This window comes from Dama dama, chromosome 9 (assembly GCF_033118175.1).
Source record: "Dama dama isolate Ldn47 chromosome 9, ASM3311817v1, whole genome shotgun sequence".
Classification (NCBI taxonomy): domain Eukaryota; kingdom Metazoa; phylum Chordata; class Mammalia; order Artiodactyla; family Cervidae; genus Dama; species Dama dama.
This window is the reverse complement of record NC_083689.1, coordinates 109652762-109680210: the sequence shown is the minus strand read 5'-3', so window position 1 is coordinate 109680210 and position 27449 is coordinate 109652762. Positions and strand designations below refer to the sequence as shown.

The window sequence follows — 27449 nt, the reverse complement described above, 5'->3', positions numbered from 1 at the left end:
TATTTTATTTCAATGTTTTATTTAACCTTTTCATATTACACAATTTGCTGAAAACATTTAAAATACCAGTGAGACAAAAACAACTTTAACAAAGAAAAAACACACAGACCAAATACCTCTTCTAGCTGAGGTATACTGCATAAGATTCATTGTCAAATCACAAGTTTTTGTTACTCAGTTATACAACTTGGAAGCATATCAATGATACTCAGTCACTCAAAAGGAAGACATTATATATCCAGTTTATATGAGAGAGAGAGAAAAGGAGAGAAATGTACAACTACCTGAAAGAGAAGAGAAACCAGAAATGCCAAAGTTAAGTATTACTTAAATTCTAGTGCAATGTGAGTTGTTACCAACGGGATTTTATTTCCATATATATTACTGAAAATAACTAATTCAAACCTATCTTTTCAAGAGCTGGCAGATTGTTCATTTTTTCCCCATAACATCTGGGAAGCAAACTAAGGGCAAACGTCCTGCATAATGTCAGTTGAAAAACCAAATATCCAAGCAGTGTGTTTTGTTTCCTGGGCAGATGTATGAATACACGGGAAGACTGAAGTACTTGCACCCAGTCAGTTAAGCAAATGCTGTGTGCGGTTTTAACAAGCCCAGCGCTGAAAAGACAGCTGTGGACAGGCAAGTGTAACTTGCAAAAATGAGCAAGACCTCTAGTCTCTCAGTTTTATTTCTGAAAACACTATCAAACCCCACAGTCCACAATTATTTTGAAATTAGTTTGTTTTGACTCATAACATCTAGTGCTGGAGTTTAAAGACTTATATTATTTACACTTAGAGATTATTTTGCAAGAAACCATAAATAGTCCCTCAAAGGAAAGAGATTTATAAACAGATTTGGTAAGCCAGTTCATAAACTCACTTAACACAGTTAAGTAATATTAACCAGATGTTTCCGTTTTTAATTCCATTGCTTTCAGACTATAGGACTTAAGAAACCCAACAATGTAAGGCAAGCGTATCACACTTCAGCTCCATGGCCAAACCTAGCTTATATAAGGGGACCATTGGGACTGTGAAATATTTTAATAGAATATTATTCATGATACTATTAATCACACTGAATTAAAAATGTTATTCTAAGGTATTATCATATTAAGAACTATAGCCTATGGGTATTTGACTTTGGCACCTAAAGAAACTAAGCAATTTTTAAAAGGGAAAGAGTATGTCTAATGTTTATTTTGCTTATTCCTTTCTAAATTCAGTTAAACATAATTGGCCAACATTTAAGTGCTTCAATTTTAAAGATTTCTTTTTATATTTCAACTAATTTGGAATGGTAATAAAAAATTAGTATTTTACTTGCCGCATTTCAACTTTAGTTTTAAGTTGTACTCTTTCTCCAAAGAGAAAATAAAACCAACCTACTTGTGTGTGGTTCAGCCTATCAGTCTTATAAATGATTCCATAATGAGACAGTACTATTTAACTGAATCTTCATGATAACATCCATAAAATAATCTTGAAATATCTAGTTTTTAACTAGACAAAGGATCCTAGATTTTCACTAGTAGATACTTGATTCCATTCAGATTCTGTTCTATAAATTTTCTAAAACTTGTAATTTTCAGTTTACTCTTTTCTGAAACCATCTTCTTTGATTATAATAAAAATGAAAGGTTTTTAGGAAGTTGGGCATATTATAAACATCTAAAAATGTACTTAGTAATTCAAAGGCAATGAAAACAACGTATATGCTGCAAATCAGACAAATCGTTACCTGAAAGTGTGTAACTTATGTTTAATTTTACTTTCCCCCTCTTGGTGGAATGGGAAAATGGAAAACCTGTGTGCTTTAGTCATCAAAAAAAAAACCACATTCACAAGATAATTGAGAGAGTTGCCACATATATATTGTTTGATACTTTTTGGATATCATCTTTTGGTTTCAACATTATTAATCACAAAAAGTAACCATTTCACTGACATTCAGTAAGTAAAATACACCTCAGTTTGTATGCATTCTAGGTTGGACAACATCAGTGCAGTCACCATACTCCAGCTTGCTAAATGGATCAATCAAATGCATATTATTTTACTACACAAAGAGCCTCACCCACCAAATTCAATTTAGGGACAGAATTTTTATTAAACTGATTACCAACATTTTTGTTTATTATTTGTTGAAATTCTTTTCTTCACCCATAAAAAGCAAGGATAAACTTCCTTTGAAGTTTCTATTTTTCATCAGTATTCATCCAAACAAATTTCAATAAAGGGTGATAAACCTGCATTTCCCTTTATGTATATCTAGTTTGGAGAATACAACTATGAACAAAAACAAGAAAAAAATAAAAATTAAAGCCATTATTTAATGATGACTCTATGAAAGGCATGAGGCACAAATTCCCAGGTAAATTTTAATCATATCTTCTCTAAGACAGGTCATTCAGAAATGAAAGGCAAGTGACATTCCCTTTAGTACACAATTTGTAAATGTGGAAATAGGAATCGTTGTCATGATTATTTTCTGTCTCTGTTAATGAGTGGCTCTAAAAACAGTCTAATGATTCATAAACCCAGGTAAGCAACTCAAACTTGATAAATGTATGACAGATTATAAGCTGCTGGCACTGAAGTGGGGGGTTTGATATGGACAAGCACGCCGTTTGCCTTTATCTTTTGGGCATCTTGGCTTTTAATGCTTTGTTCTGATATTCACGCAGAAAGTACATAACTTCATTTTAGACAGTAAGCTGATCTAAGAGTGGAAAATATGTAGGGATGAAGGAAATTCCAAGTTATATGTATGCATATAAATGGCTTTATAATAATAAATGTACAGCCATTAAAGTTCTACAGGGACAGTGCAATTTAAAACTCTCAGCTTCTGCTTACAGACTGCCAAACCTAATCCTTCTTGTCTTTATTACTGACAACATAATTTGCTTAAAGGTAAACTATGCCCTCCTGCTACTATATGCTGTATTAAGAATGACATACCAGTATCAATGCAGAAGGTGAAATAAACGTGTAATAAAGTCAGATGAAATAAATTCAGCTCTGTGAAATTTGGTTTTCAGTTTGCTGACAAATATTTGCTTCTTCCCAAGATTCTTTTTAGTTTGGCATTAGTACTATACTAGCTAGAATTTAATTCATACGAGTGTTTTTACTATGTTTTCAAATTTGGAATACTCTGAATCCCAAATATATATCTATGCCCGTTTCAAGAGGTGGAGAGTCAATATAATCATCATGGGCTGTTCCTGCCAGTTTCGGCTCATATCCATTTTGAACCCGTTTTTCACTTTTGTCCTTCATAATTTCATAACAAAGTATCCAGAGGATGTCTTCCAGACTAAGCAGGGCTCTGAATCTCAAACGCTGTTTTGAAGAAGCGTGGAGTAAATGACTTTGGTAATCTGCAGAACCGCCGCGTGCAGCGCGTACTGGATGACCACGGCACCAAAGCCCTTGTAGAAGCCGAGCAGGCCCTCCTCCTGCCTCACGGTGCGGACGCAGTCTCTCATGCCCTCGTACTGCGTGTTAATCGGGAGCACCTCGTACCCCAGGTCTGTGTTGTCGATGATCGTGCGGGTGCCCTGAACGTGCAGGCGGTGCAGAACCGTCTCCAGCGGGTACAGCGTGACGTCAGAGCAGAGGCTGGCCACGAAGTTGGCGATGAGCTCCGGAAAGTAGGCGTCCAGCATGCTCTGCACCGGGCTGGCGCTCTCGGCGAGGTGACCGTCGTAAGCCTTTCTCTTCAGGATGAGCAAGACGACCTTCTGGACGACGGAGCTGATGACGTAATGGAGAACCCCGTGCAGCACCGTGGGGAAGACCAAGGACAGGAGCGGAAGCAGGCGCTTGCTGTGAGGCACGCCCAAGCCGATGGCTCTTCCAATCCCCTCCTTGACACACTCCAGAATCCCAGCGCCGTCTCGGATTATCTCACTCTGCGATGAAAAGGAGGAAACAGTAAAAGTCATCAGCTGTTGCTTCTGTCACAGAGGATTCTTTTCAGGTCCGTTTAAGTCCCTTTTAAATTAATGCACTGATTAAAGGGGAGAAACATCAATGGTTTGCAAATGACAAATGTTATCTAGGCATTAGATCCTTTTTTCAAATAAAATTTCACAAAACAGCAGCGAAACTGGGAGCTATTCCAATTGGGGAAGGGAGACAGGGGAAGAGATGTGGCAGGGGACACACCAGGTGTCCCCACCTCAAGCAGCTCCCTGGGACTCATCCTGAAAAGCAACTACTGTACATGAGGAGGCACAGTGCTTGGGTGGAAGGCATGGCCTTACCCCTAGCTCCAGCAGGACTTGCTGGCTCTGTGATCATGGGCACGTGACTTTACTTCTCCTAAGAGAATTACTCTTCTACAAAAGTGGGATTAGGCCGAGCTACCTTTATGCACAGAGCTGCTGGGAGCATTAAATGCAAGAAGGCCTGGTGCACAGAAAGCCTCAGGAGATGTTAAGTCACTATCATCTGCAATGTCTCTACTTTTTATAATTATGGGATGTGTATAAGAAGTTGTGATACTGGTTACAGAGGCGCAGACAGGCAAAAAAGCAATTCCCTGGTGGCTCAGTGGTAAAGAACCCACCTGCCAACGCAGGAGACAAGAGGTTCGATCGTTCCATCAGGAAGATTCTCTGGAGAAGGGAATGACAGCCTACTCCAGTATTCTTGCCTGGAGAATCCCATGGACAGAGGAGCCTGGCAGGCTACAGTCCACAGGGTTGCAGAAGAGTTGGACACTTAGCGACTAAACAACAACAACAACAAAGAGGCCAATTTGGCCGCAACAGTGACTGAAGAGAAGAGGAAAAAGTGAAGTTAAAAAGGTATTCTGGGGCCACAACATGCCACCGTGCAGACTTTGGTCTTTAGTCAGATGGGAAACGACTAGCTGGTCTGAAGCATAAGATGGATAAGATGGAATTTGTGTTATACTGGCTGTCGTGCAGAGGAGCATGAGAACGGAGGCTGAGAAACCAGTTAAAGATGTGATGGTGGATTGGAACAGCAGGTAGCAAAGGAAATAAAATGCTTCAACTGTGCTTTTTATCATAAAATTACAGCCAACAGGAATTCCTGGTGGACGGGATGTGGGTTATGGGAAAGAGAAGACAAGGATGAGCTCAGAGCCACCGGCCAGAGGTGCTGGAGGGATAACAGTCCTCTTGCTGAGCTGGGCTGCACTGCCAGGCAGCAACCGGGTGGGGGGGGTGGGGGGAGATCCAGAGTTCAGAAATGTGGAGTCTAGGGTGTGAGTTCCAAGCGCAGTTTACAGTCTAGACTAAAAGGAAAAGGTCGGAGCCGGACACATAAATGTGCAAGTTTGCAGTAAAGCTAAACCACGAGACCAAGATGAGCCCACCTAACCTCAGTCACTTCCCTGCCTCTGTCTCCCTTCCCACTCCAGCCTGTTGTAATGCAGCAGCCAAAGAGATCCCATTCATGACCTAAGTCAGATTATGTCATCCTCCTGCTCAAACCCACCAACGACTCCCTGTCTCCCTCAAAGCAAAGCCAAGCTATCACAGTGGTCTTCAGGGTCCTGCATGCACTCTCGCCCTTTTCCATCTCAGACCTCATCTCCTCCTGTTCTCCTGTCCTGAGTCAGCTTCAGCTGTACCGGCCTTCTCTTTGCTTCGCAAACACAAGTCGGATGCAAGCCTCTCGCAGGGTCTTTGCACCCGCGTTCCCTCTGCTTAGAACGCTCTGCTCCCAAACACCTGTGTAGTTCTTCTGTTCACACCTTTACTCAAAGGACTTTTGCTTCTGAGAGAGAACTTTCTGGATCTTGAAAAAATAGTAATCACTTCTCTCTACCCATTACACCTCTTAATTTCCTTGTTTTATTTTTATCCTCTTTGGCACTTAGCACCATGAAGTATCCTTTTATTTATCTTGTTTACTCCGCTGAGAAGTCTGAAATTCATCTCAGAGATGAGATGGATCCTTACTCAGCAAAAGGATATGAGCGTTGTGACTTAAGAACACTAACCCTGCATGAGTATGTAGAATGGCCTTTAAATCCAGGAAATAGAACAAGGCGTCTTAGTAAAAGACAAGTCACTAGGAAGTTTATATGTAAGAGCTTCAGGAAGTGTCCTTTAGGAGATCTATGCATAAATGTGTGATTTTCAAGGCAAAGACTGTTCTCAAAGAGATCTGAGCTCCCCAGACAGGCAATCCTGCCCCCGCCCCCCCCGACACTATGAAGTAGGAAGAAAGCAGCTATGTGACGTGAAGGGCTGGGAATGGGGGCCTATCGGTGGGAGCCATCTCAGATACTCCCTGAAGTCAGAACTGACAGGATGACTGATTAGTTACAAAGGATGAAGGAAATACGAAAATCAAGACTTTTCTACTTTTTAAACTCATAGAGATGGGAGAGTTAAAAGGAGTCACGGGAGTACTGAGCTCTCCTGGCCGTGACTGTGTGATACAGAGCAGAGGGCCGCTGACTGCGCCCCGGACTGCGCCCCTGACTGCGCTCCGGAGCACAAGAGAAGACGTGGGAAAGGCGGGGAGGGCGCTCAAGAGAGAACCGGGAAATCAGGCGGCAGGAAGGAAGCAGCAGGTGGGAGCCCGAGCAGGAAACACATCGGAGATTCGGGGTTAAAAAATCAGAATGAACAGCTAGTGAGCTAGGAACTCTACACAAATAATTCATTTAATCTTTGTAATTCAGTTAATAAAATACTGTTCCCATTTTATGGATGAGAAAAATAAGATTTAGAAAGGTTAAGACATCAGCTCTGTTACAGACCTAATTTAAGCAGAGAAATGACTGTGATACGGGGCTGTCTGAAGCTAACACTCGCTTTCCCCAAGATGTCACCCTGTTTGTTTTTCCTTCATTATCTTCCTGCTGTTGCTTTCCTTATCTTTGAAATGATGTCATCTTATATTGACAACTCTTTAAGCTGCAGCCCCATACAAGGGTTATATCATTTTCACACTGTCAAGTGCAAGGGGATAGGAAATACCTGGGTAGCAAGACATTAATGTCAAACAATAATTCTACAAAATACATAAAGAAATCGATGTGGCCAGAAAAGCACCTGAGTGGAAAAAGAGTAATTTGAAGAGGTAACGCTGATCCAGTGAGGCTTTTACAGAGAAAACTCATACACGCCAAAGACAGAAATACTCTAGAGCATCTGCCACTGGAGACAGAAGACAGGGAGCAGACAGCTGGACTGTGTGAAGAGGGTAGAGGAGGCTCGCTCCCAGTTTTAAGTGTAGGAATGGTACGTGAGAAAGGACCCCAATTCAGTGTACCTGAAGCGCCACCACGTGGTTAGAAACAGTGAAACAATGTAGAATGTGAGCAGGAGATTGCTTTAGCTTCTATAGTACACAGCATCAAATGCTCCCTAAAAGGAGTATGGAAAAAGAATGCTACCTACTGGTAAACTAGCTATGGGAACTACTCTTCTAATTGTTTCATGTTCAAGCAGTCATTTATTATCTGATAGGCCATAACCATTTGAGTTATACGTAAGCATCTTAAAAAGTTGGGGGGGCACTCTATAGATTTTTTTCTTTTTAGAGCAAGTCATAGGCTGGGTTCTGAGACATCTGAATCGAGAGTACATCTGCCTATCATAAAGGATAACAAGAATTAACACTAGAGGCATAAATTAAATTTGCAAAGAAAACTGACACACTGGCAATGTACCTAGCATATAATCTCCAATATATGTATGGTATCTGTGAAACATTTTGTTTAGGATATTGTCTTAAATTTTTATTACACTATCAGACATACACAATATACTGAATATTCCAAAAGACATTTTTAATGAAAAAAGTGACAATAAAAAATAGCTCACCTGTACTGTTTCAATTAGACTTGCTGAATAAAAAGGCATTGCCACTATGTAAGTTAGGCTGTAGAAATTAAAACAAACTTATCAGTACACTGAAACAGGAAGCTTACACTAGATTTTTTAATACCTATTTTAATATATCAACATAATCTATATCAAGCTTGAATAACAACTTCAAGGTTTTCAACTATTAATACCTATAGCCTAAAGATACTTCAGAGACCTATAACGTAAGATGCTTTACTCAACAATTAGAGATGAAAATCTATGTATTAAAATAACACAGAGACAGCCTGCAAGAAAATAACTTATTTTGGACCAGTAAAACGTAGGCTTGTTTATGATTCACTATTGGAACATCTACCTGCACACAGCTAATGTAGCCTATGAATCAGATACTTCAAATTTAGGATGAGGAATCCATTCCATTGCTTGCCTTTTTAGTGACACCTGAACAAGGCTACTGTTCTGCTATTGTCCTATCTATTATCATTATTAATTCCCAGATTTCCCACCCAGCAGAGCTAAGCCAGTCTTCCATGGTGAGTGAAGTCCCCTTTCATTATTAAAAAACAATATTGTACAGCTTTGCAAAGTTGCTTCCTATTGCGACTGCTGAGACATACAACTTTGCAAGCCTGCAAAATATAGTCACTTAAAATGATGTCAAGGTGGGACTTACCTAACCCCATGGGCCAGGTCCTGGCAAGTAGTGGTTTTCAAGGTGAATGGAACATCACTAAGTAATAATGTGCTGGAATGTCCCACAGAGGGAGCCAGCAAGCTGGGGGGTTTCCAATTCACAATCTTCAAGAAAAATTAAAAAGTGAAGAGTAAAATTCTAATCTATAAAAATGGTCAGTGGTGTAATGTCACTAAGTGCCTTTAGGACTACATTTTAATGACACTAAGGTTTTGAGTTTGCTCATCACCATACAAATAAATTTGTATGTCTGCTTACCAATAAAATAATGATAATAATTATAAGAATAATAATTTTCCTGGCAATTCAGGTTTAACAAGTTGACAATCCTTGCTAACTTCCTAAGAACACAAAGAAAAATTAAGTTGTGATTTCAGCCTTCCAAATTAGAAAGATTTGAAAGATAACATACATTTCAGGATTTTATTCCTAAACTTTGTTAATTTTCTTATTAAGTTTTAGTCCCATAAATATTTCTTTTGCTCTTATTTTCTTTAACTTTTATTTAATAAGCTTTTTTAAGTTCTAACACTATGAAAACTGGTTAAATTTCAATACAAATGCTGCTTTTGATACTTACGATTTCAATAGAAGGTGTTCTCCTATTTGTTTAGGATTCCATTTATGTGAAATCTCCCTAAAAAAATAAACAAAAGCCATGCTATTTAAAACATCCTGAATTAACCCAAGTTTCAAAAAGTTAATCAATTTTTAATTTTTTTTTTTAATCTGTAGCAGAAATATATTCTAATGGTGAACAATTTTCTTTCTGGGACCTGTCAAACAATTACAGTGGGTTGAAAAGAGAAAAAACATAGGCGGTCTTTCTGTATGCGCTGACAAAGGAGGAAGCGTTATAACTGATGACAGAAATGGACACGGGGGAGCTCCCTGGTAGTCCAGTGGTTAGGACTCTGTGCTTCCACTACCGAGGGCCTGGGTTCAATCCCTGAAGCCATGCAGTGTGGCCACAAAAAAAATGGCAGACAGGAAAACAACGGATGGGGAAGGGAAAGGCAGACAAGAAAACAGAATAAAGGAAGAAAAGCTTAATTAACTGTAGTGCTGAATGACACATTTGTGTAGCACCTAATTTTCAAAGTGCCTCTACTTATTAAGATGGCATTACTTTTGTGATTTTTATTATATTCTATTATCTTTTTAAGCTCCTGCTGTATGCCAGACATTGTGCAAAGCACTTCGCATAAATTATTTCTAACCCTCACAATGAACCTATAACCCTCATTTCATAGATGAGGAAACAGGCTGAGATGGTTCGTAACTTACCCAAAGTCATGCAACAAGTTAGTGGTGGAACTGGGTCTAAACCCTGGTCCATATGACTTGAAGTCTATACTATCTGCCTGTACTGCCTCTCATCTCACTTGATACAAGAAGGAATCCTGTGAGATAAACAGATATTGCCTTGTATATCTTACTGCCTTGTAACACCTATAATAAGGTATTGCCTTTTACTTATGAGAAAAAGAAAGGTCAAAAAGATCACAGGGATATGTTCCAAGGAGAGGGACAGAATGCCATGTCTTGGACCAAGGTCTAGGACTGTGTGCATCCTGTGATTTAGGTTACTTTGGGAACCTGAAAAGAGGAGAGAGGCAAGCTGAATGCAGAAGAAAAAGGGAGAAAGTTATATCAAGAGTAAAGTGAAAAACGAGAAAACATGGAGAATAAAGGGGAAATCAAAAAAGGAGGCAGAAAAAGTGAAAAGGCAGACAGAGAGGATGGAAGGGAGGGGAGTGAGGAAGGTGGCATAACAGAGAAAAGGAAAATGTAAAACCAAGTGGAGACTGGCTGCCACCAGCTTGCCCGGTTACACTGGCGCACACACAATACCCTACAGTCAGAGCAGGAGCCCGAGAAAAACATTTTCTGCTTGAAATGAATAAATATGACATAAGGAGACAAAGAAATACATTTTATATTAAAAAGGCGAAGGAAACCACTAATAATATGAGTGTTCTAAAAACAGACTCAGTACACTTACGGCACGTGTGATGCATGAATATTTCTACATTTTCCTAGAGACTGAAAGGTCCGCAGAGAAACTTTGAGAAAACAAAACAACCACCTCTGATTTATAAGACCTTAGAGAGTGTTCTGGGTCACATTCTGATGAAATTATTACCAGGATACAATACTAGCTCTGAACAATTGTAGAAAAATAGCTGGAATGACATTTAATGATTACGACAAAAATTCTAAAAAAGACTAGGCTACTTATCTTACTGATTTTATGATTATAAAATAAAATATGCTAAAATGTTTGTAAATCTATTACTCTTGCCTGTGTGCCAAGCTGCTTCAGTCCTGTCCGACTCTTTGCAACACTGTGGACTGTAGCCCACCATGCTCCTGTCCATGGGATTCTCCAGACAAGAATGCTGGAGCGGGTTGCCATGCCTTTCTCCAGGGGATCTTCCGGACTCGGGGGTCGAGCCCACACCTCCTACATCTCTTGCACTGGCAGGTGGATTCTTTACCACTAACGGCACCTGGGAAGCCCTCCATTCTCTTACATGGCCTTGGCACCTGGGAAGCCCTCCATTCTCTTACATGGCCTTGGCACCTGGGAAGCCCTCCATTCTCTTATATGGCCTCAAACAGGGTTACCACAGGTTACTATGATGTTAATTTTGAGCATTTCATTAACATTATGGATAAGTGGGTCTGTAACCTGCCTTTCTGTAAGGACTGGGACACGTTTGCCTTGAACACTAATTGCTGTTCAGTCACTGAGTCTTGTCTGACTCTCTGTAACCCATGGGCTGCAGCATGCCAGGCTTCCCTGTCCTTCACCATCTCTTGAAGTTTGCTCAGGCTCACTGAATACTAATTACTGCTGCCAATTCTTAAAATCATTAGGATTAAGGTAAAAACAGCAAAAAGAGCAATTTAAAACCAAGTATAAAAAAAAATGAGACACTCTTCCTGGTATCTATTCCTTTATAAAATGTGTAAAACTTACTGCCACAACTCTAGAAATTTAAACTAGCACATTTAAATGCTTCATGAAGAGAATAGTGTAAAAATATACTTCTGATTAAACCTTTTTATAGTCCATCACCAAGTACCAGGATATGTAGCTATTTTTAATTCACTATCTTCACAAGCAAACACTGCCCTTGAAATGAGCAACAAAATTAAAGAGAAGTGACTTGCTTTTTATCAGACTTTTTATTTGATATACACACACTCCCATGCACAATCAATATACAAAAGCAACAGAATTTTGAAATAACACTGTATTTGTGCAGCCTTTACTTTTTAAAAAAAAATAATTTATTTACTTATTTAATGGCTGTGCCGGGTCTTGGCTGCTGTGCTGGTTTTTCTCCAGTTGTGGTGCACAGGCTTCTGATCGCAGCATCTTCTCTCGTGGTAGCGCACAGGCTCTAGAGCAGGTGAGCTCGGCAGCTGCAGTTCTCCGGCTCTAGGGCACGGGCTCGGCAGTTATGGCTCGCCGGCTCTAGGGCACGTGGGCTCAGCAGTTGTGGTTCGCTGGCTCTAGAGCACTGGCTCGGCAGTTGCGGCTCATGGGCTCTAGAACACCAGCTTGGCAGTTGTGGTTTGCCAGCTCCAGAACATGGGCTCAGCAGTTGTGGCTCCCCGGCTCTAGAACACTGGCCCAGCAGTTGTGGTTTGCTGGCTTTAGAACACCAACTCAGCAGTTGTGGCTCGCCAGCTCTAGAGCACTGACTTGGGAGTTGTGGTTTGCTGGCTCTAGAACACCAGCCCAGCAGTTGCAGCTCGCTGGCTCTAGAACACTGGCCCAGCAGTTGTGGTTCTCCGGCTTTGGAACACCAACTCAGCAGCTGTGGTTGGCTGACTCTAGGGCATGTGGGCTCGGCAGTTGCAGCTCGCCAGCTTTAGAACACTGGCTCGGCAGTCGCGGTTTGCCGGCTCTAGAGCACCGGCCCAGCAGTTGCAGCTCGCCAGCTCTAGAACACCGGCTCAGTAGTTGTGGCACACAGGCTCAGCTGCTCCATGGCATGTGGGATCTTCCCAGGCCAGGGACTGAACCTGCGTCTCTTGCACTGGCAGCAGATTCTTTACCACTGAGCCACCAGGGAAGCCCCCAGCCTTCACTTTCAATTGCTTCTTACTTTCCCATGGTCAAAGAGTTACCCTCTTTAAGAAAAAACATCTAACCCAAGCCCCTCATCTTCCAGCTCCTTCTTTTCTTCTCTCCTCTTCCCAGCTGACTGTCTAAACTTGCTATTTCCATGCCCTAACTTTGTACTCATCACTGAACCCACTCCAAGCCGGCTTTCGTCCTATTATTCTACAGCTCCTGCCAAGGTCTCTGTGACCTCCATCCACATCACTAAATCAAACGGGCATTTTCAAGGTTGTGCCTTATTTGACCTTTCAGCAGCCATCATGCACTTGTGTTCCCTGCTGCTTCTGGAAGCCCTCCCTCCCCCCATATTTCACTACCCCAGACTCTTCTGGTTTTTCTCCTCTCTTCTCGTCTCTACTTTTGACTCCTGTGCAGGGGCATTTTTCTTAACTCAGTGATTTACGCTCGAGTTCTCAGCCCTTCTTTTCTTCCTTTATATGTTATACTCCTTCCCTAGGCAACCTCATCCAACAGGACGCTTCAGGACCTCCCAAATCTGCTGTCTTCAGTTTAGACTTCTCTCTGTGTCAGAATGAACTTGTCCAAAATCAAACTTATGATTTTTCTTTCTTAGACTCTTTCAGTGTTCCCTAAGTGAGAACTGTTAATCAGAAAGGAAATCTACCGAACTGGAGAAAGATTTCATTGTATTTAAAATGGAATGTGTTCAAGGTCGGTGAACTCAGAGGAGTCATTAGGAGAAACAGACAACAGGAGAAGGAAACAGTAACATGTGCAGCCACACGTGTGAGGAGTCAGCCAAACGGATTCTGCGAGAGACTCAGCTACACAGGTAGCCTTGGGTGGGGTGCTCCTTATGTTAGTGATCTGAGAAATGCCACAGGAAAGGAACCGCCACTTCATGGTAGAGCAACACCAAGTCTGACTGACTCTGCCTCAGGGAAGGTTTGGGGAAGGCCTGGGATGGATCTGGGCAGTAGACAAAGAAAGATCACAGATGATGACCCAGGGTTATAGTCATTTTTTTTTTTTTTAGAAGCAATAAATACTGAGAAACTATAAGCTTGGTGACTTAATAAACATTACAGATTTATTCTTTTTCTCAGATGTGATCATCATCAGTATAAAAAGACTAAATATTGGTGAATCAGTACTGTCTCACCTAGGGATCACCATGCAATTCAAGAACCTCAGTCTCGAAGACCCTAGAGCCCATCCTGAAATGCTAACTTCTGTGAAAGGCTTTGGCTTACTACTTCTTACTGCTTTGATACTTTGTCTGCTATGACTTTGTTTTCCCCCAAGAAAAGTCAACCTTGCCCAAGGCAGTCAGAATTTAAAAAAAAAGAAAAAAGGTTTATACTCTAAGAATGGCTTTATTTGACATCTAATTGTTGTTGTTCAGTCGCTAAGTTGTGTCCAACTCTTTTGCAACCCGTGGACTGTTGCCCACCAGGCTCCTCTGTCCATGCGATTTCCCAGGTAAGAAGACTGGAGTTGGTTGCCTTTCCTTCTCCAGGGGATCTTTCTGACCCAGGGATCGAACCCGCATCTCCAGCACTGGCAGGCGGATTCTTTACCACTGAGCCACCAGAGAAGCCTAACATCCAGTTACATAACCCAAAATTCTAGAAGTCACCCTTGACACCTCCTTGTCTATCACTGACCAACTTTAATCCATCACCAAGTTCAATCAATTTTACCTAAATATATCTTAAAGTCATCCATTTACACCCATCTCAAAGATACCATCCTGGTCCTAGTTACTGTATTTCTTTCCTAGGCTGTGATAGCCTACCAACACCTATCCTTATATCTATTTTGGTCCTCCTGTGGTCTTTTCATCTCCACTTACAATGACCCTTTAAAAACATACATCTGATTATGTCACTGACGCCTACTTAAAACTCTCCAGTATTCTTAAAGTGGTCTACAAGTTCAAGCACAGACCGGCTCTTGCTCTCCAGCCTACTCTGAGTTCAAACTCTATGAGCGTTTCCCTCAATTACCAGGGCTGCCCAGGGGGCTCGAGTGGTAAAGAATCTGCCTGCAATGCAGGAGATTTGCATTCAATCCCTGGGTTGGGAAGATCTCCTGGAGAAGGGCATGGCGACCCACTCCAGTATTCTTGCCTGGAGAATCCCATGGCTAGAGGAGCCTGGCAGGAAACAGTCCACCCGGTCACAAAGAGTCGGAAAGGACTGAATGACTAACACACATTCCCTCAGTTACATGAATTCTTCGCATTCCCCCCGCCACACTCTGCACAAATTAGTCTGTGTCTCCTGATTGCCATTCGGATCTCAGTTTAAGTGTCACTTTCTTAGCAACATTGTTCCTAACCCTCTAACACTCTCATGGAACCATACTCTTTTCATTTAGAGAACAAATCTCAATTTGTCATTGTTCATTCATTAAGGGGATTATTTTACATAACATATGTCTCTTACACTAGATCCCAAGCGTCATGGTCAAAGGTACCTTTTGATTCTTCTCCTCACTGTATATATACCTTTCTAGTAAGTATCTAGTACATAGTAGGGACTCAGGAAATATGAGCTAAATAAATAAATGAAATAATGAGTGAGATTTACCACCAAAACTTAACCCAAGTAGAATATCTCAAAGATAACCTTTTGTGTCTTATTTAATAAGACTCAAAATGACCAGGAGAAACATATACCCACACAACTGATGTGTCTGCATAACTACAGAATGAGAAAGTTAGATAACAAAATTGTCTTCTCATTCTCATTTTTCTTTTCCCTTCCCTTAACCTGAAGTTAAAGTTACTACTTCATCTCTGTTTTAGAGAAATGCTGTTACATCCCTAAGGTTCCAGAACTAAAAAGTAGTATGAGTGTGTGCATGTGCATGCTAAGTCGCTTGATCCAGTCGTGTCTGACTCCTTGCAACCCACAGACTGTAGCCCAACCCTCTGTCTGTGGGATTCTCTGGGAAAGAATTCTGGAGTGGGTAGCCATTCCCTACTCCAGGGACTTCCCGCCCCACAGACCAAACCCATGGTCCCTGTGGCTCCTGCAATGCAGGCGGATTCTTCACCACTGAGCCACTGGGGAAGCCCAAAAGCAGCACAGCCAGGAGCAACAGTGTTCTGACTGCAAATACAGAATTCTTTATACTTTATAATACAGAAATCACTGAATTTTGTTAAATTTTTATTTACCTCGTGTTTCCTGAATTCCTACTATGTGCTCAAAATCAGGTATACAGTAAGGGGAAGAAACAAAGGGAATCCGTGACCCTAAAGGCTGGGACCTAGTGTGAGGGACATACGTTAAAATAAAATAATCCCACTAATGAATGAATAATGACAAGCTGAATTTTGTGTTTGTAGGACAATGTCAAGGACATTTGATGACAAGTACTACATTTTGTGAACTTCCAGATGTTCAAGCTGGTTTTAGAAAAGGCAGAGGAACCAGAGTCAAACTGCCAACATCCGCTGGATCTTGGAAAAAGCAAGAGTTCCAGAAAAACATCTATTTCTGCTTTATTGACTATGCCAAAGCCTTTGACTGTGTGGATCACAACAAACTGTGGAAAATTCTGAAAGAGATGGGAATACCAGACCACCTGACCTGCCTCTTGAGAAACCTGTATGCAGGTTGGAAGCAACAGTTAGAACTGGACATGGAACAACAGACTGGCTCCAAATAGGAAAAGGAGTACATCAAGGCTGTATACTGTCACCCTGCTTATTTAACTTACATGCAGAGTACATCATGAGAAATGCTGGGCTGGAAGAAGCAAGCTGGAATCAAGATTGGCGGGAGAAATATCAATAATCTCAGATATGCAGATGACACCGCCCTTATGGCAGAAAATGAAGAGAAAAAAAGCCTCTTGATGAAAGTTAAAGAGGAGAGAGAAAAAGTTGGCTTAAAGTTCAACATTCAGAAAACTAAGATCATGGCATCTGGTCCCATCACTTCATGGGAAACAGATGGGGAGACAGTGGAAACAGTGTCAGACTTTTAATTTTTTGGGCTCCAAAATCACTGCAGATGGTGACTGCAGCCATGAAATTAAAAGACGCTTATCCCTTGGAAGGAAAGTTATGACCAACCTAGACAGCATATTGAAAAGCAGAGACACTACTTTGCCAACAAAGGTCTGTCTGGTCAAGGCTATGGTTTTTCCAATGGTCGTGTGTGGATGTGAGAGTTGGACTGTGAAGAAAGCTGAGCACCAAAAAATTGATGCTTTTGAACTGTGGTGTTGGAGAAGACTCTTGAGAGTCCCTTGGACTGCAAGGAGATCCGACCAGTCCATCCTAAAGGAGATCAGTCCTGGGTGTTCATTGGAAAGACTGATGCTGAAGCTGAAACTCCAGTACTTTGGCCACCTCATGAGAAGAGTTGACTCATTAGAAAAGACCCTGATGCTGGGAGGGATTGGGGGCCGGAGGAGAAGGGGATGACAGAGAATGAGATGGTTGGATGGCATCACTGACTCGATGGACATGAGTTTGAGTAAACTCCGGGAGTTGGTGATGGACAGGGAGGCCTGGCGTGCTGCAATTCATGGGGTCGCAAAGAGTCGGACACGACTGAGCAACTGAACTGACTGACTGACTACATTTTGACATTATGTGTGATATAAAAAGCAATGGGGTAAAATTAAAGGTCAGAAATTCACATTTTTTTAAAGTGTGAGAGGAGCAACTTTTAGCTGATGAAATGTTTTTGTCTGAAACATTTAGCAAAGCTATGTTAAAGGAACTTCAAGGCTATGCAGTCCTTTGAAAGCACTCACAGTGGCAAAAAGCCTGGTATCAGTCTCCTGTCTTTATTTCCTTCCCTATAAAGACTGAATCTCAAGTCTGAGATGCTAGTGGCTGCACCTTCAACTCCCTCAGTTCCTTGTCAATCCAAAAAATTAACCCTGCCAGGGGCCAATTCTGGATTAACAAACCATTTGGCCTTTAACTCCATCCCTGGGGTTTACTGTTGATAAAGAAAATCAGAGTCCTGCTAAACAACACCTAAACAAATTTATGGGATCTCCAACATTATCTCTTAACGTTATTTCCATAGATCCCTTGCAAAGTTCCCCTTCTGTCGCTCAGAGCTGTGACTCCCAAACATCTGTCACTGGTCTTATGCTCTTTTACTTTGACCCCCGTGCTCATCCTTCTTCTACCTCATCCTGTTTCAAAGAGAAGAGAGACCCATAAGCAAACATTCCGCCTCCCTCCAGAAGAATCCACTCTTCTGATTCCCCTCTTGGCTTCCAGGCCACCACTGTCCTCGAGCTTACTGCTACTGCCACATTTGTTCTGTGAGCATCTCTTTCTACACATCCACCCACCCACCCACCCCCATACAGAGCCCAGGATTCTGTCCTTGGTTCACTCTGTCATTTAATCTACACTTTCTCCTTATGGAACTTCACCCATCCTCAAGCTTCAACTGAACATTCAAAGCCATGCCTCCAGGTTCAAATTTTCCCTGAACTCTGACCCATAGTTCCAGCCTCTTCCAGGCGTGTCCCGTGGATGTCTCAGACTTCATTTATTGAGAGTTGCTTTCCTCATCTTTCCCACTACAGCTTACTCTTCTTTATGATTCTCCAACTCAGTTCCAATCGAGAAATCTGTCACTGCTGCTAAATCACTCTCCTACAACCCCATTCCCAATATTATCAATTATACTTCAGAAATGTCTGTCCAGCTTCCATTCTGTTCCATAGTTGAGACCCTTCTCAATCTGGCCTATATTACCATAACAGTTTTCCATGTCTCTGTCTGCATCAATCCTTTTTCTAAACATTGCCACTTGAATATATCCTTGATCGAATAACCTGTATATTAAAAAAAAGCAAACAATCCCCCACCTTAGATTTCCAACTCCATAGACAATAAAATCTAAGTCACTTATCAAAGGCAGAACCATGCTTTAGTCTAGTACCTCGGCTTTTCACCTTATCCTACTCCACGCATGCTCAATATTTAAGCACAAGACACTTCTCACCACTCAGACCTTCCAATTTCCATAAAATTGTGGACGCTGTCACCTCGAATTGCTCTCCTACTCTGCCAAGTTATTTCCTACTCATAATTCCAGATCTAGCTCAGACTTCAGGTTTTAAAAAGAATTTTTGCCGATAAATCCATGTAAACTGTCCCGTGGACTCCAAAAGGGGTTTGTTTAATTATAGCATGAATCATGATGTGGGCTTTCCTTGTAGCTCAGTTGGTAAAGAATGTGCCTGCAATGTAGGAGACCCGGGTTCTATCCTTGGGTCGGGAGGAGCCACTGGAGAAGGAAATGGCAACCCACTCTAGTATCTTTGCCTGGAAAATCCCACAGACAGAGGAGCCTGGCGGGTTACAGTCCATGGGGTCGCAAAGAGTCAGACACGACTGAGTGACTGAACTGAACTGAATACATGGCAGTAGGAGCTGAAAGACATATCTCAATAGATACCAGACCAGGAAGGGTTTTCTCTATCACATACCAATTCCGTAAGACATAATTATTTATTCTGTTTCTTCTCTTAGCTACTTTAAGCAAGTTTTCAAATTCAAGGTATTTTTAGCAACTATCATTTTTTCATATTTTTAATATGAAGCTAATAATGAAAAATGCCAAAAAAGGTACCTTGGTAAAGGTGTGAATTCACTGATTATTCCCTCTGCTCCAAGTGTGATTCCCTGCACGATAAATGTACTTCCCATTCCTTTCCAAAGGGCCCTTGGTCCCTAAAATGACCAAAATTATTATTATTTCTGTTAATGCCTAAAAAGGAAATACAAAAGTTCTTAATAAAACTTGACATTAAATGTTTTCTGTTATTTCCCAGTAAGACATTATTCTAAGAACATTTTAGTAAAGAATGACAAGTAAATTACCTCCTTTCTTTAATATTTGTTGTGTGAGCTACATTTAGGCCAAGATAAACACTCCAAATTAATTATCTCTAATATGGATTAAATACCTTTAATATTTAATTAATTTTGGCAAAAAGTGTGACGTTACTGATTATTCAGTGATATCAAAAGGTATCATTACCCAGTTAAGTTACTTTTAGTATAAGAGTTATAATATCTTCAGTAACTAAATTAAAAGATTATTTCTCACCTGGGTTTTGTTGAAGCTGTACATAATATTGATGACTGTAAATGGGGTGAGATGATAGTGCCGAGCATGGTAGTTAACCTGTAAAAAAGATATTTTATGATTATTTTCTGTTATTGTTTTGTCAAGAAATAAGAGCATGAAAGATACACAGTGGAGTCATAGCATAAATAAAAGTTCAATTGTAAAGTCAGCATGAATTATACAGAAGCAAAATTACTTTAGAAAATGCTTTAAATAACTTAAAAGTAAAGAACATGCGCTTATACACACACAACCCTGAAAAACCAATGTATAATATATCCAGGCTTCCCTTATAGCTCAGTTGGTAAAGAATCTGCCTGCAATAAAATATATAATAAAGAAGGCTTTGTTGTTTGATATTTATGTTTCCTTAAACATCAGCATGAAATTCACTGTGGCAAAATGCTCATGCCATTTAACACATAGGAACCATAAAGAACTCTGGGAACAGATTTCTGTCTTACATGGCAAGCAGTAACAAGCTATAAACAATTGGTAAATTATGAAATCAGTATGGGGGATCAGAACTAATACTTAATAAGTGACATAATAAAAAAGTATCAGAATGCATTATACACTCTGAAAGTATTACTTTATAAAACATTTTTAAACATCACTCATATATGTATACACTGGATCACAATGCAATATTGTCACAATGTAAAAAATGTGTCTAAAATTCGCTATTCTAGGGCATATACACTGTTCATGCTACTTAAATACTGAATTCTCTCTATATGCTTACATTTTGGTGCTAAGCATAAAAAAATTATTTTGAAAAACTGGTTTATCTTTTCTAACTCAATTTTCAAAGAAGATGTTATACTATAGGTGCTTTTGCCAGTGTGGCTCATTAGCCCTCAAAAGCCTTATTATCCTTTCAGGGGACAGACATGTTCAAAATTATTTTCTTGATACTAAGGCATCATTTTCCTTTGTTATTATGTTGACATTTTCAATAATAGTGCCAAAGCAATAGTGGGTAAAATTGCTAACTCTGGCATAACTGAAGGCAGTGGCAGCAAACTGTATTTTTGTACTTATTGTATTCTTCATCTGACTCATGTGTGAAGATGCAAAAGCCACTTTCCCTAAAAGATGCCCTTGGTGAAGCAGTAAGATATACTAATTTTATAGAATCTTGACTCCTGAGTACACATCATCTTTCTAATTTAATATTTTGTGTATTGCATAATGAATATACTGGCATAAGAAAAAGAACTTGTCTGATGGAGCTGTGAGTCTGAAAATAGTCACTTTTTTCCATGGAATACCATTTTTTTTCTGGAAAAACTAACAAGACTATAGTTACTTGGGACAAACATATTTTTAAAACTAAACAAAGTGGCTCACTGATTAGAAAATAAGACTATTAGCTGCCAAAGATAAATTTGAGCCTATGAGCAAAAATTAGAAATCTGGAAACCTTATATCCACTACCATGAACATACCAAAACTCCAACACTTTTCTGGTGAGATTTATAGTGATTGTAATGGTGGTGGTTTTTTAATACAGTAAAAGCAAATGTCATAACATTTAGAAGATCTATATAATCAGTAAATCAATATTTTTCAATTAATCAATGCATGATGTAATAGAATCACACATGGGTAAAAAGAAACCCATTCAACATGAAGGACAGATCAACAGGTTTTAATGTAAAAGAGTACAAAAACATTTAACCTGTGTAGTTTCAGATTTCACAATGCAAATAATTTTATCTGCCAATTATCTAAAAAAATATAAAACTCCCATTTTTAAATACATATGTATATAAGGCTAGGCTTTCTTGTTTCTTTCAAAAACATGTGCTGCAACAGACTGACTGCAGAAACAGATGTGACAATCTGGCTGCCTTCTATTATGCCAGACATTAAAGATATTTTCAAAAAAGTTCTATAAAAATGTTATTTATGCTAATACCTCATCAATTTATTGTTATTTTAATGAATTAAACTTATATATATGTATATAAATTTTCCCAGTTTGGGATTCTGAAATGGCAAATATTGGTAGATATAATCCATATAAACAATCATTCTTTGGGGATCTCAATAAATTTTAAGACTTAGCTTTCAAAGAGCAAAAAGTCTGAGAACTGATATATTATACATTTTGGTATACATCATGTGGAATAATGGTTACATGGTCTCAGCCATTTATCTGAGGCCTATATGTCAAATCAGGGTTAGGATCACTGCTTAGAAAACTACATAAAGTACATTTACCTGACACTGGCGGCGCAGAACGATGCAGGGATGGGCCAGTACGTTTTCTGTAAAAAGACTATAAAAGGACAATTCATATTTACAACACATGTAAAACTGAATTTATTCTTAAGGAATCATGTATTACTTAAGTAATACATTATTCTTAAAAGTAAAAAAAAATAGAGTTTTCAAATGTTTCAGTGTGTTTATAAATCATTGTACCAATAATAAGATTCAATATGAAAAAAAACTAAAATCAGATTTGCAAACTGGTAAGCAAAGAAACAACATATAATATGTACAGTATAAAGATGAAATTATCGATACACTTGTAGGCCTGATATGGAAAACTTACTCCCTAGACAATTTAAATGCCCCCTCCCCTTTTTTTCAGAGGATATGCTGTGAACAAAGTTCTTATCAAAAGAGCCCTCCACCCTGTAAATTTTGGCGTGGATGTACTTTGCACTTAAGTTACAGGGATTTTAATGAACATATTAGGGGATACCTAGATGCTATGCTCTTTTTTCCTAACAACAACACTAGTTGAATCAGATATCACAAAATAAACACTAAAAGCGTCTCAAAAACTATATTTACACAATATTTTACAGTATATGGAAATGTTGATTCTACAGATGCTATGCTGCTAAATATCTTGTCATGATTCTGATGTTTAGGAAAAAGGTTCAATGCAAAATTACTTGTTTTGGGGAGGGAGATAAGATTACATTTTATTTTTTGGACAGACACATGAAAAGTTCTTACAATGTTCCTTTAAATTATTTTGTGTTTATAAAATTGAATGAATTTTCACTATCCTTATGGGGGAAAATTATAGGTTTTAAATAATTTTTCTGCACAGAACTTTTTAATATTTAACTACTGCTCCAAAAATCAATCTAAAGGAAGTGATACTAATTATTTAACATTATAAAGAAAAAAACTTTAAATAAAACTTGAATTAAAAATCTTTAGACAAAACATTACCTTGCAAGTCCAATACCAAATCCAGCAAATCTATTCAACTGCTCTAAAATAGAAAGAATAAGATTACTTATAACCATTATTTAGGTTTACCATAAAAAAGAACAAAAAATATCTTTTTACTAACATGATATTCATTTAAACTCCATGTCCCCAAATCGAATTTTGACAGGGGCCAGGAAGGTCATTTGAACGAGTGAAGAGCTCCATTGGAGCTTGTGGCAAGTTGCAAGGGGTAGACTCCTAACTGCTTTTCAACTCCAAATCATTGTTGCCACATGGAACTCTTGAGTCCAGGGTTTCAAAGCTGTGATTTTCCTAAACAGATATTCTCATTTTTATATAGTATCTTCCAGTTTTAAAATATTGGAAACTATTTTAAAAAGGATTAGTTAATTTCATGTAGGCCAAATCAAACATGTTTTGCAGGTAAATGCTAAGGGCTACTAGTTTTCAACTTCCGACTAATTTTTTTTTTTTCTAGTGAAGACTCTGACTGATAACTTTCATCAACCACACCTCCCGTGTTGTAATCAGTCATTCACTGTGACTGGTGGAAAGTATTTGTGTTAAACCAACAGTTGCAAGCAAAACATCTCATGAACTTAATTAAGTTGAAAGAGCACTTAGGGTAGCTAAAATGGGAAAAAGAGGCTCTATTCTCTCTCTTCCCAAGTTTTAAAGACTCTGATGTGTTGTTATTTAGTTGCTCAGTTGTGTCCAACTCTTTTGTGACCCCAGTGACTGTAGCCCACCAGGCTCCTCTGTCCATGGGATTTCCCAGGCAATACTGGAGTGGGTTTCCATTTTTCTCCAGAATAGTTTGATAGTAGCTGCTTAATTCCTGGAGAAGGGTATGGCAACCTACTCCAGTACTCTCGCCTGAAAAGTCCCAGGAACAGAGGCCACCTGACACCCTACAGTCCATGGGTTGCTAAGATTCGGACATGACTGAATGACTGAACACGCAGCTAAACCAGGTCTCTGTGATATACTACTGTGTACATACGTGCTGCTGCTCATGGCACAACTATAGTCTGATCAGGAGGGTTTACAGCTGGAAAATTCCTACCCATGTGTCAAAAGAGAAAACAAATTTTTTTCTAACTGAAAAACTTAAAATCATAAAGATGAAATATCAAACCCCGAGAGACTAGACACTAAATTTCAGCTATAATATTCACAAGGGATTTTTCTCCCATTCTCTTCTCGCTCCCCTCTTCTCCAATCCCTCCCTCTCATCTCTGCTCTTTTGAATGAAGTAATGCCCTCACTATTCCCTGAGAGCCAAAACATGACCATGTAAACAATCTCTGGGGAAACCACCATTGCCTTGAAAAATGTACAAGGGCAAAGGCTTCTTTTGCCCAATTAAGATACTCTCCTCCTTTCATCTTTTCCCTTTGTGTTTGTATAGGTCCTCCAATAAACTAACAAAAAATACCACTGACATTCTCTGGAAGGTGTCAGGAAGGTTTACTAGTATTAACGAAGTCTCCCAGGCGTCTATCCTCTTTGCAGAGTTTTTCACCAGCCTCTTAACTGCTGCAAAACACCCCCCACAAAACCCTGGATATTAAAGATCTCATTTTAACCATCAATGCATAAATTATGAAAAGATAAAACGTCAGCTTTACTGCCTGAGAAGGTAACTGTGAGGCAATCACATATGCATTTTGAGTAATTTATAACTTTCCAGTACTCCTTCTGGGACCTATGGGAAAAAAACAGTGCTAGAGAGTGAAAATCTAACTGTATATATAACACTGAGTAAGTCACCGATCCTCCATCTATCCTCACTGGATGATAGTACAGTCTGTTCCTCCCCGTAACCCAAACCAAATAAATGTTACTGTACTTCCTAGTCAAAGAAATGAGACTAAAACTTATGTCTAGAATGTACATAATATTTAAGGGTATGATCTATTATTCTAACACTTTTAGGAGAACGGGAACATGCAGCAGCCATTATCTCCATTTTATGAATCCAGACGATGTTGAAAATATCTAGATCACATAGAGTTGCAATTAAAACATCTTTGTCTTCTGACAAGGAGGCCTGGCTTGCTGCAGTCTATGGGGTTGCAGACTCCGACACGACTGAGCAACTGAACTGAACCGATCTTCTGACACTGCAAAGAATAATTATGTCTTGATTCCAAATTCTTATCTTGAAAATGTCTTAAGTGTTTTTCATTCTTTAGTGGAATTTTTAAGTAAAAAAAAGAAAGGAGGAGGTGGGAAAATACAGAAGTAGTTTGGGATCTAGAACACGAACACAACTCCTATGATTACATGGAAAAAAGAAAGGTTGACTTTTAGCCTACTGTGTGGTCCACACTGTATTAGGCATTACTGACACCTCATTTTGTTTGTAGGTCTTTTTTTTCCACAAAACCCTTTATTATTCTTCTATACACTTTAAAGATGAGGACAGCAAGAGAGCACAGAGGTTAAGAAAGTCTCAGCTTTCAAGAGCGGTAGAGAAAGCTCTGAGCCGAAGGCTGCCTATGGTCTCGGAGAAAGTTATTTGCACAACGCAAAGCCACCACTGATCAATGGAATCAAGGTGATACAGCGGCCGGTCAATCAGCTATTTCTCACGTGAGTCCCGATAAACAGCAAGCCAATCTCCTTTGTGGATTCTGGGCATAGGAGGTAGCATGCCGAAAACCTTCCGTGATCGCTGCCACGCAAGGCTAAGGCAAGCCTCTCCAGAAAACCCTGGGGCAGGGAGAGGGCGGAGGCCCGCTCCGGGGGCAGAGGGCGAAAGGAGCGCCGAGAGGCGGCGCGGCGGGTCCGGTGGGCGCGACCCCGCGCGGGGCCCCGGCCGCCGACTACTACCCCCGCCCCTCCTATGCCCGGGGTCCCTCCCCGCCGCTCCGCGCGGACCACCCCCCCGAACCCCACCTTTGTCCGCCCCTCCAGCCCCCCGAGACCCCCAGGCTCTCCCCGTCGCCTCCCGCCCCGCCCCTCAGGCGCCCGACCCCCATGCCCTCACCGCCTTCCCTCAGGCGCTCGCCCCCTTCATGCCCCCCAGGCCCTCACCGCCGCTGCGCCCCGCGCCGCCAGGGCAGGGCCCCTCCGCCGGGCCCTCGGGCGGTGTGCAGGGGGCGGGCGCGCCGCGGGGCGGGCTCTCCTCGGCCCAGTGCAGGTTGCGGCTCCCCGGGATGTCTGGGGGAGAGGTCACCCAGCGGCTCAGGTCCGACGCGGAGCTGAAGGACCTCGCCGGAAAGGCGCCGCCAAAGCCCGGCTCGTCTCGGGCCCCAGCCCGGTAGCCCAAGCCGTCGAACCCGTCCGGGCGCCGCGGATGCATCGCGCACGGGGGCAGGATGAGGCCAGCCCGCCCCGGAGCCCGCCGCCACCCGGGCCACACAGCCTCTCCTCAGCGGCCGCGGCGCCCCGGCAGCCTGACACCCGGAAGTCACGCCGGCAGCCCGGACGTGCAGGGAGCACGTGACCCTGCCACTTCCTGCGGCCGCTAGAGGCGCGGTTGCTAAGGAAACGCGGCAGCACACAGAGCGGCGGCCCGCGGGGAGGATGCCGGGAGATGGGAGGATGCCAGGAAATGGGAGGTGCTAGGGGTTTGGAGGGAGACCTGTGACCCGGCGAGAGGAGCCTGCAGCGAGACGACGCGCGCTGGGCGTCTCAGCCGGAAGTGCCTTGCCCCTCACCGGGGCCCGAGATCTATTTTGCCCTGGCTAATGCCCCGCCAGCCACGAAGGAGCTCTTGGAAGTTCCAGTTGCCGGTGCCCACAAGGTCACACCTGGCTTTCCCTCCCCTACTTGGCACTCTGAGTGAAATCTACTGAGATGCCTGGTTCGGCCCAGTGAACCCGGAAGTGTGTGGACGGCTGGAGCAAGCCTTAGAATAGAAGGTCGCGGGAGAAAGCCCTCCTAGTTCCTGCCCTCCTGGCTCCACCCCAAGAATACAAACTGTTCTCCAGGATTTAGGAATTAAGCATCTTCCTTTGCTAAGACCACAAAACGACTACGAATAGTTTTCTGTAGTTTTCTTTTTTTCTCCTTGTGCATCTGAATCAGTCAGGAGCGTATTTCAATCCCGAGCAATACTGTTCAAAATGGAGACCTAGTTGAACAATTAAGAGGACTTCGAAAGAGTCATCTACTACCTGTTTTTATTAGCTCCATGGGCTCTTTTGGCAGCATGTGTCTCCCTAGATCTCAACGAGCCCAGCATGGGTTCTTCCTCGGTCCTTCTTCCCCCCTGGCCGCCCAGGATTCTGAGGGCTTTCAGAGGAGAACTCTGACGCGCTATTCTCAGGCTTCCACAAGCGAACCTTTTTTTCAAAGTGATCATCCGCTTCGTCTTGAGTGGACTGACATTCTGTAGTTGTAATGTAGCTGGGAAAATGTATTCCTTAATAAGTGTATTCAGTATTACACCAACACTAGTACCTAATTACTGGAAATCTACTATCCAGTTAGTTACTGGACGTAATAAAAATATATCTGTGTTGCTTAAGAATGGTG

The 27449-nt window shown here is 41.2% G+C and overlaps 1 protein-coding gene across 1 annotated transcript; it reads right to left on the bottom strand.

Annotated features, from left to right (window-relative positions):
• On the bottom strand, window positions 1–26373 carry SLC25A46 (solute carrier family 25 member 46). The gene is made up of 8 exons (XM_061152131.1): window positions 26004–26373; window positions 22959–23001; window positions 21987–22044; window positions 19737–19814; window positions 19257–19357; window positions 9109–9165; window positions 7829–7886; window positions 1–3925 (listed from the first exon to the last, which is right to left on the bottom strand). Exons 1-8 carry the CDS (start codon window positions 26269–26271, stop codon window positions 3347–3349), a joined length of 1242 nt encoding a protein of 413 aa, XP_061008114.1. The 5' UTR covers window positions 26272–26373; the 3' UTR covers window positions 1–3346.
• Between the last annotated feature and the right edge of the window lie 1076 nt (window positions 26374–27449).